General features: G+C 38.3%; 1 protein-coding gene across 5 annotated transcripts in view; it reads left to right on the top strand.

Moving 5' to 3' along the window:
* The first annotated feature begins 2,834 nt into the window (after positions 1–2,834).
* Positions 2,835–18,021, top strand: part of DOCK10 (dedicator of cytokinesis 10) — a 135,415-nt gene continuing 120,228 nt past the window's right edge. For all 5 annotated transcript variants that reach the window (XM_090284741.1, XM_090284759.1, XM_090284732.1 and 2 more), the window contains exon 1: positions 2,835–3,070. In XM_090284741.1, the coding sequence (XP_090140867.1) occupies positions 2,966–3,070 (105 nt within the window). In that variant the 5' untranslated portion in view covers positions 2,835–2,965. The remainder of the gene's footprint in view (positions 3,071–18,021) is intronic.

The following is an 18,021-nucleotide window of genomic DNA, read 5'->3' as shown; positions in this document are numbered from 1 at the left end:
GACTCCAGGATAAAGAATTGTGGCACCTAAAGAGGAATAGAGGAGAGACAAGATGCAAATAGCAGAGTAAGAGGAAGTCATTTAAGAGTTGCTCAAGATCCTTAAATTCCTTTTCATAAAATAGTATTCCTTTTAAAACTTATGAATCTTCTAAAACTCTGAGTTAGGGGTTCACAGTACCTTGGGTAAGAGGGTCCAGAGATGGACTTTGGAAATTTGTGACCCTTGACCATGCATGCACATTTTCTGATACTTACACTTTTATGATGAGTTCATAGTTTTTATTAGATTCTCAGGGTCCACAGCCCAAAAAGGTTGTAAAATACTATTTTCAGCAATTAAAATAAAAACATAATCTTACCCCCAGGAAATTAGGTGACTGGAAGCAGATTCTCATGCTATTGTATAACAAAGAAAAATTAAATCTGAAAATTAGACATGTACAATAATACACCTGCTCACCTAACAGATGCCAAAGAACTATTTCGAGGGTGATATCTGTTTAAGGCTAAAGACATACAGTGGAATTTCTAAATATTCAATGACCGTGGGTCAGAAGGGCTTCTGCTTTGTGGAATCCTTGGTTACCTTCTTCAGCCAATGACAGATTAACCGTATAGTTTACCTTCCCACTTGTTATTTTTATAGTATCTTGCTATTTTTCTCATAGTTTTTTGAAAGAGACCTCTCAGTCTCCCTACTTAGACAAGGAATAATCAATATCTCTTCTTACTTGTCTTGCGCAACTCACTGCATGACAGGATGGAAGTGTATGAGCAGCTCGCATCTGATTAAGATGCCTTGGCTAAAGGTAGTTATTATTGGGGAAAAAGGAACAGCAGCCTGTGTCAATAAAAAGTAATTGAAATGAAGGCCATGCTTGTTGAAACTAGCTGGTTAGGTGAGAGCTTCCTTAAGGATCGTTGTCTTTGGTATAGAATTGGACCTGTGTTCTCACATATGGTTTCTAAGGGTGAAATAAGAATGTCATTCCATTTTCTAATGGCCAAAAAAGAAAAAAGCAAGGGAGAGTCATCAGAAGTGTTTAGGAGAGGAGGTTAGTTTTAAACTGACGGTCAGAGAAAGCTTTGTGTGGAAGAGGTGTTTGAGTAAAGACCTGAAGGAGATTAGTGACTATTCACTTCTGGATTAAGTTTGCATCATCTGTGGCTGCCAGTCTGTGGCTGCCAACCTGCATCTCCACCATGAAACATGTTGAACACTAGAAAGAAAAGAAAAGGCTCTGGAACAAAAGCTTCTGCACAAACCACAACGTGCTTACTCATTGCTCCCGCTCTCTTGGTGGCCTCCCCCTTTCCACCTGTGGCTTCAATCCTCCTACCCAGGACATGAACACAATTTGTAGGCTAGGTAGCCGCCTAGTTATTTCTCTTTCTTAAAGTTTGACACTCCCAGAACACTGAGAACCTTTTGCACAGAAATTGTTCTCCTGGTTAAGCTTCTTGCTTTTATCCACAATGCACATCATACAGCGCTCTGTGCCGAGATGCCTTCAAATGACTTTCCCTGTTGTAAGAGCGGGCACAATTCTTAGGATGCTTTCCTCAAGACTCAACTCCTAGGAGAGCTGGTAGGAGTTTCTTGAACCTCAGTAGTGATGGAGGTCAGTCCTCAGTGGAAATATTCCTTCAACCATCTTGATAACCCACATTGTATTTCATGGACAAAGAATGGTTCCTCTAGCACTTACATCACACTGGTGAGCACCACTGTGGAGTAGATGCATCTGCAGATGAAGAAATAAAATCTTAATGAAACTAAAAAGCTGTCGTACACAGCAGTGGGTTTTAGAACCAATCTTTTAATGTTGAATCAATTATGTCCTAGTCCTGTGGCCTCCAAATATTTCATTTCTTATGCACCTACTAGAAAAAATTGACTACACTCCCATATCTTATGTTTATTTGTCAATTATGTAGTTCTTATAAATAACTACTATTTCAAAACACAATATACATATGGGACAAGGTTCATTGTTAAGCACAATAAATGTAAGCCCCTCAATTATTTTTTCATTAGACTTGAACTGAAAGCCTTCTTAATGCCAGACATGGTTCTAATCACTGATGACACATGAATGAAATAGATACAACTCACACTCTCATAGACTCTAGACTCTACTAGAAGACAGACCATAATTTAAATAAGTAAGTAAAATAAAGAGCAGTGTGAAATGCTAGTAAGTGCTACGGAGAAAAATAAAATGGGAAGGAACATTCAGGTGGGTGTGAGGGAAGAGTTGCACTTTTACACAGCCCCAGAGAAAGTGAACAAAAATCTAAAGATTAGGGAATTGAGTCTTTGACTGTTTGTAACCATTTGCCATAGAGAATCAAGGTGTCCATGTCAATTTTCTTTATTTAGATAACCAATATAAGTAGTATTCTGATATTTTCTTCTTGTGCCTTAAGTGATGTTCTTGGGCACCCCTCCAGGATGACCACTAATTTATTCTACATTTTCATGAGCAACTGATTTAAACAGAATTCTTGGACCTAGTGTTTACCCTTGGACTCTAGCCAAACTGATAAAGTTTGGTTGTCTGTTTCAGTGGAAGACATAGAACCTTGCAATAAATTAGCTCTTTGATTCAACCTTGCTTTAATTCCATGGCTGACTTTACATCATCTGGTTTATTTGGCTACGAGCAATTCTCTTACACATCCAAAGTCATGTTGTGCTTCTGTCTTGCTTTAAAGAAGGTGACCAGGGAGAACATTCACACACACAAGCCGATCTGGACAGCTGGTAGTTAGTGACTTACAGGAAGCAGTAACTCGTCGTTTTTTTCTTTCCTTTCTGGTTGAGTTATGTTAGTGTAGCATGAGCATTTCCCTTTTTACCAGAGAAGAAAGAATCGTTAGGCCTGGTGACGCTTCAGAGGGAAGAGGTTTGACAAAATTGATATTTTCAAATATTTTGCGAATCGAATGACAGCAGTACAATGAGCTTCCGAGGAAAGGTTTTCAGACGGGAACCCAGTGAATTTTGGAAGAAGAGACGAACAGTGAGAAGAGTAAATCAAGAAGAAATCCACAAACTTAGTGCTGTAGGTATCTCAATTTTGGTGTTTGTTTTCCAACTTTTTTTCAATACTTAAAAGAAATTAATAAGATTAGCTCTATGGTGGTATCTTAACATAGGCTATGGGTTAAGTTCTAGACACAACAGAATATTCCATTGGGATCATAAATATTCTCTTTTACTTACAGCATTATTTTAAACATATTGATAGAGGATTTAAGGAGCTAAAATATTACTGAACTTTCTGGAATATTAGAATCACTACCATTGTTATTTTAAAACATTGATAGAGAACTAAAACACAGTTAAAGTATTACTAGAATACTGTCTTTTTAAAAAGAAAAGCCTACAGTTGCCCGAAGTAAGAGCCCAATAAATGACTTGTATATGGTTGTGTTTTTAAAAGATATTACTGCTGTTCCTTGTCACGTGCCACTCATTATCTGTTTTATAATTGTTAGAATAATCCAAAAGATGAAAGGAAATTAAATAAGTATTTCATGAAATGAGCCAAGGAAGAGAGTAAAAAGTGATGTTTTAAAGGTTGAAAAAAAAACGTGGTTTACTGTTAAACTCTTTCTGCCTTATTATTGTTTATAAATAAAATGAGAGGTCCGAAAATGTGTACTTATTACAAAGTTCTAGATTTCTGTTTGTTAGAACTATCGGCAGCTAAATATAAGAGCCTATTGTTAGAGCCCTCCAGTGAACCACATGAAATGTGGAAGGCTCATTTTATATGAAAAGCAGTTGCAACAACGTTACTGGGTACTTCTTTTTACAAAAATGTTCGTTCTACAGGGTGTTCACGTTTTGCTTGCTTTCTTCAGAGTAGGGGCTTCTTAACCTCAGAACTACTGTTCCTTGGGGTCTGAAGTTGTCTTGTTGGGCCAGGCTCCCTATGCAGTGTACGATGTTTAGTGACATCTCTGGCCTCTACCCACTAGATGCTAGTGGCAAACTCTCCCCAGTTGTGACCAAAAAAAAATCTCTGATATTTCCAAATATCCCCTGGGGCAGGAAGGGTGATGTCCCAGGTTGAGAGAACCACTAGGGGTAAATATTCATTTTGTTCATATAAACACTTAGAAGCAGGGCAGGTTTTAAAAGAAAATGTGTATAAGATAACGAGTCTTTATGAATATGGATAATCAAATTAATAGTGAGCCTTTAATAGGCCAAAAATAGCCAGAATAACCATCTCTATGGTGATAATGTAACATGGATAGAACTTACCAGCTGTCTAGCTCATAGGATTGGTGTTGCTTGGGTGTTTGACCAGTTCCTAGGTCATTATCTCAGGAGTGCATCTCTTCCACTGGGAAATACAGGCAAGTGAGTGCCTTGACCTTGTTCCCATGGTGTACACCTGGGTCTTTCCACGCAGCATTGCGCAGCGGGAATATTCAGAGTCCTGGACCTAACCTCTTGGTCTCCATCGACCCAAAAATGAGGACCCAGTTGTGTCTTTTCTCCTGGCTCCATAAGAGCCCCATCAGTTGTTTACCACTAGCCTGTTAAAGAAGATACGTGTCTGAAAAACTTGTTTGGTTTGAGATCATTTTAACCTTTAGACCAGTCTGAAAAACATAATTTCCCTGCTACCTTTCTCCCAGTGGAATTTAGAAGTTCTGTGGTTTATGTCACCATGAGATTTACTTCTTCTTGTGTTCCCTAAAAGGGACAACACAGAAAAGGAGAACAGGTCTATCTCACAAAGACCATGCATACAATTTGGCAATAGGACGGTCCCTGGTGTCTCCCTGTATAATGAAGCTAATCACTCTCTGAATTATCTTAATTGAATTTGAAGGTATTGCTACTGAGCACAATGGGAAGAGCAGCCAGTAAGGAGAGAGTGTTTATCCCACAGCATTCAGTAGCAATGCATTCACATTTAATTAAGATCATTTATACAGTGATTAGCTTTCTTCTGTGGAAGGCACTGGGGGCTTTCCTGCTACTGTTGCCTGCTCAGTCTTCATAAGATAGGCATATCTCCTTTCACATGTTGTCTCTTCTGTGGACTAGGGGATTGCTCAATCCATCCTTCAGTATTATCCTGGGATGTGGGTTTCACTTTGAAAAAAAAAGAAAGAAAGAAAATCCAAGAAAGTGAAATGCATAATTAGAGCCCTAGGGGGTCATTCTCTCTCGCCAACAATTATATGACCTTATGCAGATTACTTACATTATTCTGAGCCTCAGTTTCCTCTTCCACAAAATGTTCATAACAGTACCTGCCCTGTCGTAAGATTACTCACTGCAATCGAAGTTGATTTTGTGCATTCTGAACATGATTTGAACACAGTAAAAGTTATGAGTTACCAGTGTTATGTATAAATAAAACTAAGTAAAATATTTCTGTTTCCATGACAAGGGAACAGGGATATACTTGTCATGAGATCTTCTTCTCAATGACTGCAACAAATGAAGTCAATGGAAGGTGATTCTTCCTGGGAGCCTTTTTTGATGTCACAGGGCTGCTCAGTAGACACAATTCTGAATTACATAAAGTTGAGTGCTCAGGGGTTCTAGATTGCTGTGTTGATATGGTTTGCCTTTGAAATGTCATGTTTTGTCCCTCCCCCATCCAAAGCCAATTTGGACCATCCACAGCACAACCACCTAAGCTTTCTAAAAGCTAAATCAACATTCTTAGACTGGCTTCAGACCTGACTTGATAAGTGATAAGGAAAAAAGCAATTCAAGCAACAGAATAACCAACAAATGCAGATGAGACTTAAAGTTCATTTAGAGAATAAAATAATGAATTCTTTTTTATATTGTAGGGAAAGGAAAAATAATGATTCTTGGAAATAATTATTATAGATTATTTGTTTTTATAATGATCATGTGGATTTCAAGCTCAACAAATTATTTTTGCAATAAGCAAATATAGAAATGGTTTCATTTCTTAGTAATCTAGAATGCTTAATCAGATGTCTGTGACTTCCTGAAAGGTATACAACCCAAGCTTCATACTCTTGTCACCCAGATTGAGAATTTCATCTATTCTGTTTTCTTCAAATGCTGTTTGAAAGTGTGTACTTAACTCTGTTGTGAATTTTAATTGTTTTGGAAGTTTCCCTTATCAATCCAATTTTCAAGCATATTGTGTAAGAAATGCCTTTATGTACTTTAACTCACTTATGACAGAGTGCGAGGAAAATGAAATGTGTTAGATCAAGTAGAGCAATGTCCCTTAATTTTTTAACTGTGTGTGGTGTTCTATAGTTGAAGGTGTTTTTTTTTTTTAACTGTCTTATTTTTTAACTCAGATGTTCAGAATAAGCTCTAGTGCATAGGAAGTCAATAAAAAAGATAGTTTCCTTCCTGCATTACAAGTCTTAATTCGTAAAGATTAAGTACACGATTAAGTTGAGTTATTATCAGTCATCTGTATGATTATAAAAATGAAAAATTTATTTAAATAAATGTGAGTTAATATTTATAAGTTCTCAGTGTCTGGTAGGTCTTAAATCTGCCCCATTTCCAAATATTTGGAAGGATATGCATGAAAATTCTTGTTCTCCTCTGTAGTGATAGCCTATTAGCACTTTTATAGAAAATTGAAAACCATAGACAGAGGATCTAATCTGAATGCCTTTAACATACCTCCCACATAGGGCATTGTATAATATATATTGTGTTGTTATCTTTCAAGTCTATGTTTTCTCATTTATTCTTCCATGTTAGTGTGAGCAGCCTCCCTCCCTGGTCATCCGGGGTGTCTTACCATTACTGTTTGTTTTCTAGAAACATCCTCAGTAACCTGTTTAGGTTCTTTTATAACGATCCAGTTAGGTGAGAGGAAGCCCAGGAAAGGGTCCCAGCATGATGGCTGCAGGGAAACAATGAAATGAGGGTGAACCAGTTTGAAACACAGTGGAAACTGGGGACAAATCTACAAATGGACAGGCTGGAGGAAGCCAAGAAGCAGGAGCAATGGGAGGGATCAAATTCAGTCTGGCCTATGGAAGTGGAGAAATGTAAACCGAAACTTGATCTGGCCTGGGGAGCGAGGCCTGTGAGGGGTCTCTGGGTGTGGCGGCAGCAAGAGGGAGGAGCCGGTGCAGGTGCTAGGTAGCTGCAGAGAGGGTGCCTCCAAATGGCCTCAGGAGAAGTTCCTGCAAGTTAACCAAGAATGAACTCGCTTTCCTCAAGACTGACTGCTCAGAGAGGGGAAAGAGCTAAGCCAGGAGAGAAGCAGGTACAAGATAAATTATGGCCACACCAGGCAGAACTCTCTCCATGACAGTGCCCTTCACCTGCTTGCGAAGGGAGTAGACCCTCTGTCAGAGCAGAGGAATGCCACAGTGGACAAGAATTAACACCATGATTCTTTACTTTCCGGATGGTGGCAGTGGTACAAAACTTACTGAATTTGCAGATTCCCTCAACTAGTGGCAATTTCCACTGTGGTTTTTGACACAGACATTATCTAACATTCACTATCTGATTCCTTCATATACTTTTTTCTTTTCTTTTCTTGAACTTCCTTACCCTCTTCTAAATATTTTTTGTTCTCTGTCCTTAGCATCATACCAGCCCCTGGATTTCTCATGTCTTTTCCTGCAGAACCGACAGAGAGAACAGGAATAGTCCTCAAAACTACAGCTCTGTTTCAGAGTCTTCCCAGCAGGAAACACAGACGTTTTTGTGCTATTCCTGAAAGGCCATGACCTTTGCTGGTGGAGAGGAGTGGAGTGAGTGGAGTGGAGTGGAGCAGAGTGGAGTGGAGTAGTGAGGAGTGGAGTAGACCACAGGTGTCTTGCTGAGCCTGCTTGAAATATCAGGTCTTCTCTCAACTTGCTCAGCATGTTCTCAGAACCCAAGTCTCTGCATCTGTAAAACAAAGCAGCGGTGATCTCTTCTTGGCTTGTTATGATACTCAGGGAGAGAAAGTGCTAAATAATTATCGTGGTCCTTACCATTTGATCATTATAGTAGCAGTAGAAAAATAATAACTATTATTAGCATATATGAGGTGAATCATAAAAATGGTAGTTTTCATGGTTAATAATAAATCAATAAATAAATCAATAAATCATCATGTGTAACTGTTATTTCTATAAGCAGACATTCTTAAAAGATGAGTTAGTTTTCATATAACAAAAATAACAAACGTGACTCCTATGATGAAAATGGCAGAATAAAGGAAAAGATGTGGGGCCAGCAATGGATTAGAGATGCCTGGTTTGTCATAGACCCTAGGTGTCTGCTAGCACTTCCAATACAACCGGCCACCTCCTGGGAGAGAAAACCGCAGTATGTGAAATGTTAGCCGTGAAAATACTCTTATATTTTGGCCTCCAGTTATCCTGGTGTCTTAGGTGAGGGATGACTTAAGCTTAGTAGAAACTTAGAGATGAGGACTGCACTGAGTTTACCACCTTGGAAAACGAAGCAGGTACTTAAGGCCCCTGTACCCAGGATGCACGGTGTCTGATGTATGTTTTAGAGAATGAGATGACATTGGAATTCATTAGCGATACATGAATTTACTGAATCTAAATTCCTGAACTTGAAGGAGTCGTTGACCTTGAGAGATCCTCCTTTAAGACCATTCAAATCCAACTAAAGACAAGATGAGACCATAACAGTCCCTTAAAACAGGTGCTGTTCCTTGTATTTTATCTTCTTAGATTTCTTTAGTTGCAAGCAGAAGAAACCTATTCAGGTAAATAAGCATAGTCCAGCAAAGGGAATAGAAGTAAGAATGGAGAGACAAGCTAGGAGAAAATAGGGGTGGATGCAGAGCATCTCAGAGCAGTGGAAAACGGGGTGATCTTGGTGTTGGAACTAGCAAATAGTCGTGTGGGATTTCAGGATCTCTCCACTGAAGATCTAGAGTTCTGGAAGGAAGTGTTGAATGGGCCTCGCTGAGGTCACCTGCCCTTGGCCACAAAAAAAGCAGGGTCCTTTGAATCGTCAGACCCACCAAGACTGCTCCATGTGGCAATGGGGAGAGAATTAAGTCACCAGAAGGAAATTGAAGTGCTAGTACTAAAAACAAATAAATAACAAGGTTACATAGGCTAAAAACAACAAGTGTCTCCTATATACATTCAGTTTCAAGTAGCCAAAAGTAGGAAAGGAAATAAAAGAATGAGCTATCATTAATGGATGATTTATTGAAAACATAGACACATGTTCTCAATAGAACTGTTTACATTTGTGTGTGTGACTTGTATGTTTTTGTGTACACACACACACACATACTCCCTTCACACTTGACCTGTTACTGAAAGTTTATTTGTATGACTGTTGATACTAAAATAGTATCAGAGTTTTAGCCAGTGGCAGTTTTCATCACAGACTTCATACAAATTAATCTAAAATTCTCAGCAGCTTGCTCTAAGGCATAAATTTCCCTGGTGTCAGGCAGACTTGTAATTGGGTGGTGATGTATTTTTAATGATATTTATTATCTTTCAAGTGTTTCTAGAAAACTAAATGAGACACATAATTTAATTTGATTTAGACCTTCTTCTATATTTTCTGCTTCTTCCAGTATTAGATGGTAAAGCACCCAATTTATTTACTTTTTATTATCATCTGTTAAACAATAACACATGCATATCTACATGCTCCTAAGAGATATATATAATCAAATTTACTTAAATAGAAAATAATGCTCCAAAGATGTGATTTCAGTTTGAAAGTACATCTTATTTTATAGGACCTATAGAACTTCTGGGTTTTTTCATTTTCCTTATGGAATTAGGATTAACAAAATAGAATATGCTGATTTTTTCATCATGTTTATATTGAGTATAATGATTTTTTTTTTTTGTATTTTCAAAGGGTTTTATAATTTACCAATTTTAGCCAGGTTCATTTCACTGAAATGGACAAAGACATTTAAAGAGTTACTACAGGTTGATTTCTTCTGAGATCTTTGTCCTTTTTTGTTACCAAGGAAACCACTTCCAAATTCAGCTTAATCTGAGCTTGCCCAGCTGTGTAGTTCCTAACTTTGATGTAGCTAGTGTTTTTCCATTCTCATGAAACTCTGTGGTTCAAAACAAAGAGAAGGTTATAGGGTCACCATAAGATGGCTTATTCTTTACTTAATCATTTCCTTTCCGGTAAGAAAAGCTAGTCTTGTTTTCTGAAGCTCCAACATTTGAGAAGTTGTCCAGTGGAACTCCCTTTGATGAAAGGCTGAATTAAATCTGTCACACGACCACAGGCTGACAGCTGTGACCATGGATCCAGCTGCACGGTCTCTCTCCAATTTTCTCATTTGTTTTAAACTCAAATAGTGTGGAAGTTGGTACTATTCCAGTTGCGTTCAAGCCAAAGGGTCCTGGATTAAATTAAGGTCTAAAGAATCCATGTGTCATTTAGATCTTTTATTTCCTCTAAGAAAATTAATCATTTATCTTGATAATGCAGAAATAAGTTAACAGCTGTGTTGTTTCTGGTTAATTCTAAAGATCTCACAATTGGAGTTCCTTTTAGGATCTCTTTAAAGACCCCTGGATCCTCTCACTCTTAGCTATTTGCTTGTCTGTGTGCCAAGATGGAAGGAAGATGTTTAAATAATTGACACGATAGAGCCTACTGTATTGCTCTGAAAGGAAATATCTATTTTTATTGGTTTGTTTTTCTGGGTCATTAGCCAGGATGCAAAGTTAAGTAAGATGCAGAAAGCATTCAGATACAGGATCAACTGTGTTATGAATCTTCAAATTAGAATAAAGTTTCCGATATCTGGAAATGACAAGAATAATTAAGGAAGTCCAAATTAACGTCACAGAATATACTGCATGTGACAGAAAAAATATATAAAAGTCTTCAAAAGTAAGGCAAAAATCTCTTTTTATAATGTGTTTCTTGAAAAGATCAGATTTTCTAAAAAGGAGAACCAGAGCAACCAATTCAGATGGACAAACTAGAATGAGCTTAATGCTGAGGAACCAAGGTTTGGCTCCTTAATTACATTTAAAATTTAGAACACAAACCTGTGGGCCCCAAACATTATTCTTCACTCCTAGCACATCAACCCGTTTCCCTGATTAGTTCTTAGTGATTCTATTAATTTCTCAGTGCTGACAAGCTACAGAAACAAAGTCTAAGTACCTACAGCTTGATTGTTCTCTAAATATTTACATTTGAAAAACGAATGGATAATATTAAACCAAACCCTAAATGTAATCCTTTTTTAATCTGCAGGTATAAATATGTAAAAATATTTTCTAGGCTGTGTCTCAAGAAAAATGAAAGGTAGAATTTCAAAGTCACTTTCATTTGCTGATGTACAGAATCGGGTGGATTACCTTCCTTCTTCTTATGGGGGATGGAGCAGCCCAACTTGATTCAGGAGATATGTGGAGAAAACACTCCTCCCCCCTTTTTTTTAATTTCAGTGCTTTTCCTTATGTTATTTCCTCTCTTGTCTCCACAGAACCATTAGTTTTTAAAGTTTATTTGTTTGTTTGTGTTTTAAAAGGAAATTTAGATAATAACTACAGAAGCATGGAGCATAGTTCTTGGTACAAGAAGAATTTAGTGTAATTAGTTCAATTGCCTGGTTGATTTAACTTGGTTTTGGTGTATGTTTTGAGGTAAAACAGGTGGAGTAATTTCAATCATTTTCAAATAAAGACAACTCTCCATTTGTCTGGCATTGGGTGGTTCACGTAACACCCTCACATACTCCATCCTTGATCCTTAAAACAACAATACTACAAGTAGGGAGTTGCCTTTTGACTCATTTGAGTCAACCTCCCTAAGTCCCATTTTAACTGACTTGTCCAAATTATGCAGCTGGCAGGAAAAAGACCATGAACTTTCAAATACAGATTCTGACTTGTAATCCTTTGTAACAGTGACCAGTGCAACAGAGGTGTTTAAGGAATTTACCAGATGTTTATGGTACCCTCCAGAACTCAACATACTAAATACATTGCTAATTGTTCTTCCCTTTTCTGCTGACGTTATTTTCCCCAGCCTTCTTTCCCAAGCGTTTATGTATCTTCTTTTTAATTACCCAAATATCTGAGTAGTTGAAATTCCATGTGACATCCCTACTGTGATTTTCCAGGTTCCCTTTCTGGTGGATTTTCAAAGGGTAAACAATGCTAAAGTCAAACTATTCCCCAGTGATTTCATGGAGGCACAATAGTTTGAAAGACCAAGTTCATTTTTTCACCACGATGAAAGCAATCCATGTTCTTCATAGAAAATTTAGAAAATGTGAAAATTCAAAATAGAAAAATCCTAAATTTTATAGTTTCATCTGAATATAATAACTGATAATATTTGGATCTATATCTCATTATTTTTCTTTACAATGCTTAAGTTTTGTTCAGTTATTCTGGTATGCAATATTTATTCCCACTTTTACTTAACAGTAATACATGAGCAATTTTCCTTGTTATTGCAAACTTCAAAAACTCGGTTTTAATGGTCATGTGTTGTGTCTTAAAATAGAGGTGCCTTTGTTTTTCATTGCTTGAAATATTTTTGACCATTCCCTTCTGGCTTGTAGTGTTTCTGTTGAGAAATCGGTCGATAGCCTTATTGGAGCTCCCTTGTATGTTATTTGATGTTTTTCTCTTGCTGCTTTTAGGATTCTCTCTTTGTCTTGGAATGTTGCCATTTTAACTATGATGTGCCTTGGAGTGGGTTTTTGGGGGGTTCCTCTTCATTGGAACTCTCTGTGCTTCCTGAACTTGTTTAACTTTTTCTCTCATCAGGTTGGGAAGATTTTATGTCACTATTTCTCCTATCAATTTTTCTATTCCTTGTTCTTCTGATCCCTCTTTAATTCCAATGATACTGGTATTGTTTTTTCTTATGCTATCTTGTAATTCCCTTACTTCTTCTTCATACTTTTTCAATCTTTTTTCATTTTGCTGTATTGTCTGGGAATTTTTCTCTACATTATCTTCTAACTCACTAATCCGATCCTCTGCTTCATTTAGTCTGCTTTTGACTGATTCTACTGTGTTTTTCGGTTCAGAGATTGAATTCTTCATTTCTTCCTGGTTCTTGTTAATAGTTTCTATGTCTTTTTTTTTTTAATCATTTCTTATCCTTGGTAATTTATAGTTTCCCACCTTTAGTTCGTCATGTCCTTCAGGTCTTACTACCCCTTACAAATCTAGAATTCTAAATTCAACCTCACAATATGTGTGAATCTAGAAAACCAGTGTCAAGATGAACTTGACCTTCTTTTCCTCTGAGGTGATGCCCTTTTATTATCTCTTCCTTTGTAGCAATGCTTGCCATCTTGATCACAGACCCCAACCTCCTCATGTTTTCCCACAAAAGCCACTCATATGCAAAATGTTGTAGGTTAACTAACTGCAATGAAAGACTGAAGAGTTACAAGGAGGAATCGCCACATGTACTCCACAATTATTTACTGATTTGTTCCAATCCCTATCCTATTTTCAATGGCCTGCTCTAAGCCCATTATAGCACTAAGCCTCTCTCCACAACACACAATTCTTTGAAAAATGTAAACCACACTTTTTGAGCAGCAGCTCTGGTGTCTTTACTTTGGTGATATAGCCTGCCTTTCTTACCTCTCTTGGATAAAGGTAAATACAGTTTCCCCATCTTGTTACAAAGACATCTTTGTATAATTCTGGGGTTATATGTGTGATTGTTTTTAAAATAGAGTCCCAGAAAATGAATTTCTAGATGAAATGACATAAACTTATTACCTCGACAAATATTTATTGAGTGCCTACTATTTGTTCTTGGTACACATTAAGTTATAATAAAAGTGCTTTAAATCTATGATTAGTGAAAATTTAAAACTTAGTACTTATGTGATGAATGCGGTGCGTGTGGTACAAATGTGACCTCATAAAATGCATTCCAGAGTGTGTGTTACCCTCTTGGTTGCATCTCAACAGAGAAAGCCTATCTCCACACTCTCCCTTCATTTTGGACTTTCCTAGAGCAAGACTGTATATTTCTGGTCCTTTCTTAGTTAAATCGTACTTCTCTTCTGGAGATGGGTCTAGGTTGATAACTTAGTCATTTAATTTTTCAGTGTGACATACTTTAAATGTTTAGCTCTCCAGTGTCATTTTTTTCCCATTTGATTTTAACTGCAATTATGGAAATAATTCAGATATGATGGAATACTATGTTCTTGAAATTAGAATCTTTAGCTAAGGCATAGACAATCTGCTTGCTGCAAATCAATTAAACAGCTCTTGGCAATCCTAGCTATTACCAAGATGGCAGATTGACCAGCTCTAGGACTTCGATGTTTTGTTGGCATTCCATGAGAAGCTGTGGAGTAAGTAGAAGGGAAGGGAGCATTTGTTTTGTGACAGGATCCCATTCTTCTGTGAAGTTAATTTGGAGGGGAGCTGTGGATTTGGGGTAGTGGAGCAAACAAATCCCTTAATACCATGTAAGAAGAACAGGACGCATTACCCCTATGGTACAACAACATCCCTGCTGCATAATAACAGGTACTGGTGGGTGCCTTTTCCCAGGCCTGGAGTGGTTTTAGAATAGCTAATGAAATTCATTACTCATTTGAGAGCAGGAGAACGAGAGTAAAAAAGCACTATAAAAATCCAGTCCAATTCAGGGCAATCTTGGCGCATGCCTCATCCCAGTTGGTGCATTTCCAAAACGAAGAAGGCACATTAAATTCAGGAGGGACAAACTCTACCGTTGTAAAGCTGTAAATCAATGCTGCTCAGTTCCCAGCTGCACTCAATGTCTCTGCAAGCAGCAATATTGAGAAATTAACTTATCCTACCATTCTTGTATACATCTGTCTCTGACCAAAACACCAAACAGACACCTTTCCTGCTCCATAGAGTACTGCAGGCTTCATAGCCTGGATTCTTCCATCATAGATCGTAACACATTCATGGCCAACACCACCAAATTCCAGGCTTTAGGTGATCTGAAATACATTATAGCTATTTTTATTTTAAAACCTCATGTCTACAGAAGTTTTAAAACATTGAATATCTTGAAAGTTGCGCATTGATTAACAAATTGCCTGGAAAGATTGAACTTAATTAATATTTCCACCCAGGAGTTGACTTAATAAATTATATAAAGCACATCAGCTAGATTTTGCAGCCCCGTGCGCAATTAACTTCAGTGCAACATTTTAAACAGGAAGGGCTTAATAAAGGTCATTAATTGATTGGCTGGTATGTCATAGCCTGAAATGAATAAATAGAAATCGATCCTCCGACAGATACTTGCATCTCTTGTAGGCTATGCCTTTTATTGGACAAACCAAGAAGAGGTTAAGATTTCGTTTTTCTATGGTTTTATTGATAACCCATGCCTTGTGATCTCTGATCTTCCTATTGTCCTAATTTAGGTGGCGTTAACTTTGGGTGGAAGGCACACCCTAGTAAAATGTCTTCTTTGAGGGTCTTCTTGTCTCCAGCTTATTTATTCATGCCGTAGTTCGTAACTAATGGGACTTGAAATTTAAAAGATGGTGCAAACAAGACTAGGGAAGATCTCTTTAAACATCTTGATGTCATTTGCCTTTAAATCTCAAAGCTGCAACACACACACTAAGCCACATTCTCACATGGCGGTGTAAGGAAAAGAAAGAAGAGGGAAAGGCTAGTAGCTCAGTCATGAGCTGTTGACATAGGAAATCAAAAGGCATCAAACCCTTAAGCTGAAAATAAATAGCAAGGGAAAGGGACATCGCCAACCAAATCTGTGGCTGAGGTAACTTTCTGATGGTTTTACAACACATTCTGTCTTATTTGCTAAAAACTATGTTGGAGGGGAAGGGAAGAGATTCCAGAATAAGACAAGTGTTTCCGACTTCAAGGCCTTTTGGAGCAATTGGTAAAATAAATGTGTGATTTTGCAGGGTAAGAGGAAATAGAAAGGGCTACTGAGGTCCGTAGCTGAACTGAAGTGAAATACCAGCACTTTAAGACTCATTCAAAGCCAACTAAAAATAAAATAAATGTTTGCGCCAAACCAAACATCTGGAGCCTGCATGCCTTTTGAACTATTATTTTGTGATCCTTGGAATTAATCCTTTTGCCTGGGGAAATAGGGAATTGGAACTTAAAATAAGTCTAAATGAAATAGTCATATCAAAAGACGTGGATTTTAGGAGGATTTTGTTCTTCATTACTCTCATGATGCCATAGTGAGTCTGCATCTTCTACTTCAAAGTGCTTAAGGTTTCACCGCTCTTTCACTTATTAGGTTATGTTAGGCAACTACATTTCTTCTTCTCTTCGAATATTGCATGGAGTTCTGTGCTTTCATTTGCTAAACCTAGCAATCTTACTTGAAGGACCCTTCCAGGGAAAATATTCACTTTACATTATGCTCGGTTTATTTAAGCATTTGTAAAATGGGTTTGTTTTTCTCTTGTTTTGTTTTAATGCAGAAAATACGTGAAAATCCTTATTACTGCTCCATGGTGTTATATTTTGTTTTGTTTTATTTTTTATATTTGGAAAATCATCAGAATAAACATTGACTGTTACTTTGAGGAGCCTCCTAGAAATGATTAAACTGTCAATAAAAACTTCTGGAGATTTACCAGCAGAGGTCTTCCAGAGAAGGCCTTAGAAATGGCAGCTAGTCCTGTGCTCTGCAGACTGGAGAGGGGTGAAGTTGGTAGGAAACTGTTGGCGTCATTGATGTGAAAAGGGAAACAAAACTTTTTTTCACTTAAGAGATCGTTCCCGCATACAGATTTCATGGTGACCACCTCAGCTTCCAGGAGCCTTAAAATAATCCAGATGACCATTTCTTCTCATTCCGGCTGGCATAAGTGCTTCATCACAGAGCCAAGGGAACTCAGCTTGTGTCCTTGGTTTCCTGTTCTGTGATGTTTAATTCGTGCTTCTAGACTCCGTTGTTGAGAATAAACACATGAACCCTATAATGAAACAATCACACCTTCTCCCACTAACATTTATCTTTTTGGTGCTACGGGCAGTTTCTTTGAGGGAAATGCCTTTCTTCTCGGCTTTGGAACTTTAATGCAGTGTGATTATCTAACTATTTTTCAGACTCTTCTCCACTTTCACCACACTGTGTCCATAATAGTTACGTTGTTCAGTTATGTTAGAACTAGCCAGCTTCTCTCTATCGTGGCCAAGAGGCTCAGAGCCAAGCAATTAATCCTGACACAGGATCCATGCTCCAGTGACAACTGAGACAGCCTGTGATACTTTGATTGCTAGCAGGGAGCCAACACTCTAACACAGACTCGGCAGACCTCACAAGGAAGTATCTAATTCAGCAAAAGTGATGAGCGTCATCATAACACTATAGCAAGTAACAGAAGGCCTTTCTCTCTGCTGACAGAGGTCGTCGGCGGCGGCAGCCGTCCGTCTCGAGAGACGATGGTGTAGCTTCTTAAGAGTCTATCTGCACCACCGAGAATGGCTGTGCAGTCCGACTCGGGAGTGACACGGTATCTGTCTCCTCCCGTGTTAAATCGACATCTTGCGATGATGCTGGAGTGTCCTCTCCAGTGAAGCTGAAGCTACAGAGCCTGGGCAGGGTTATATGGAGGGTCTGCTGTTGCCCATGCAGCAGACCCACCCTCTCTTCGCAGCTGAAGGGTCCAAGGGAAAGATGGAGTCAATACAGCTTGGCTTCAGGTGCGCCGCAGGAGTTGCCGGTGTTGACTACAACGTCAAACCGCCTTAGGGACTCTGGCTCCGGATTTTCTGTCGGGGTTTACTCCCTTAGCCTTTCCCCTGAAGAGGTATGCCGCAAGGCAGCGGAGGTTTTCTGGAATCAGAGTTTTCCTTCTCTGATGTGCCCTGACTGGAAGATCGAACCAGCGACACTTAGCTCGCAGGCCGACGCTCAATCCACTGAGCCAAACCAGCCAGGGGCTGGTAAAGCTTACATAAACCTATAATCTATGGATGTGATGGAGCGGAAGACAGCGAGCTTTCGAGGCTCAGTGTGAACAGGTTGAATAACTGGGAGAGAGGTCAAGCCTTTCAGGATTGCCTCATATTATTT

The sequence above is a fragment of the Furipterus horrens genome, unplaced genomic scaffold (assembly GCF_987537825.1).
Source record: "Furipterus horrens unplaced genomic scaffold, mFurHor1.1.pri manual_scaffold_1, whole genome shotgun sequence".
NCBI classification, from domain to species: Eukaryota; Metazoa; Chordata; class Mammalia; order Chiroptera; family Furipteridae; genus Furipterus; species Furipterus horrens.
This window is presented reverse-complemented; position numbering and strand designations above follow the sequence as displayed.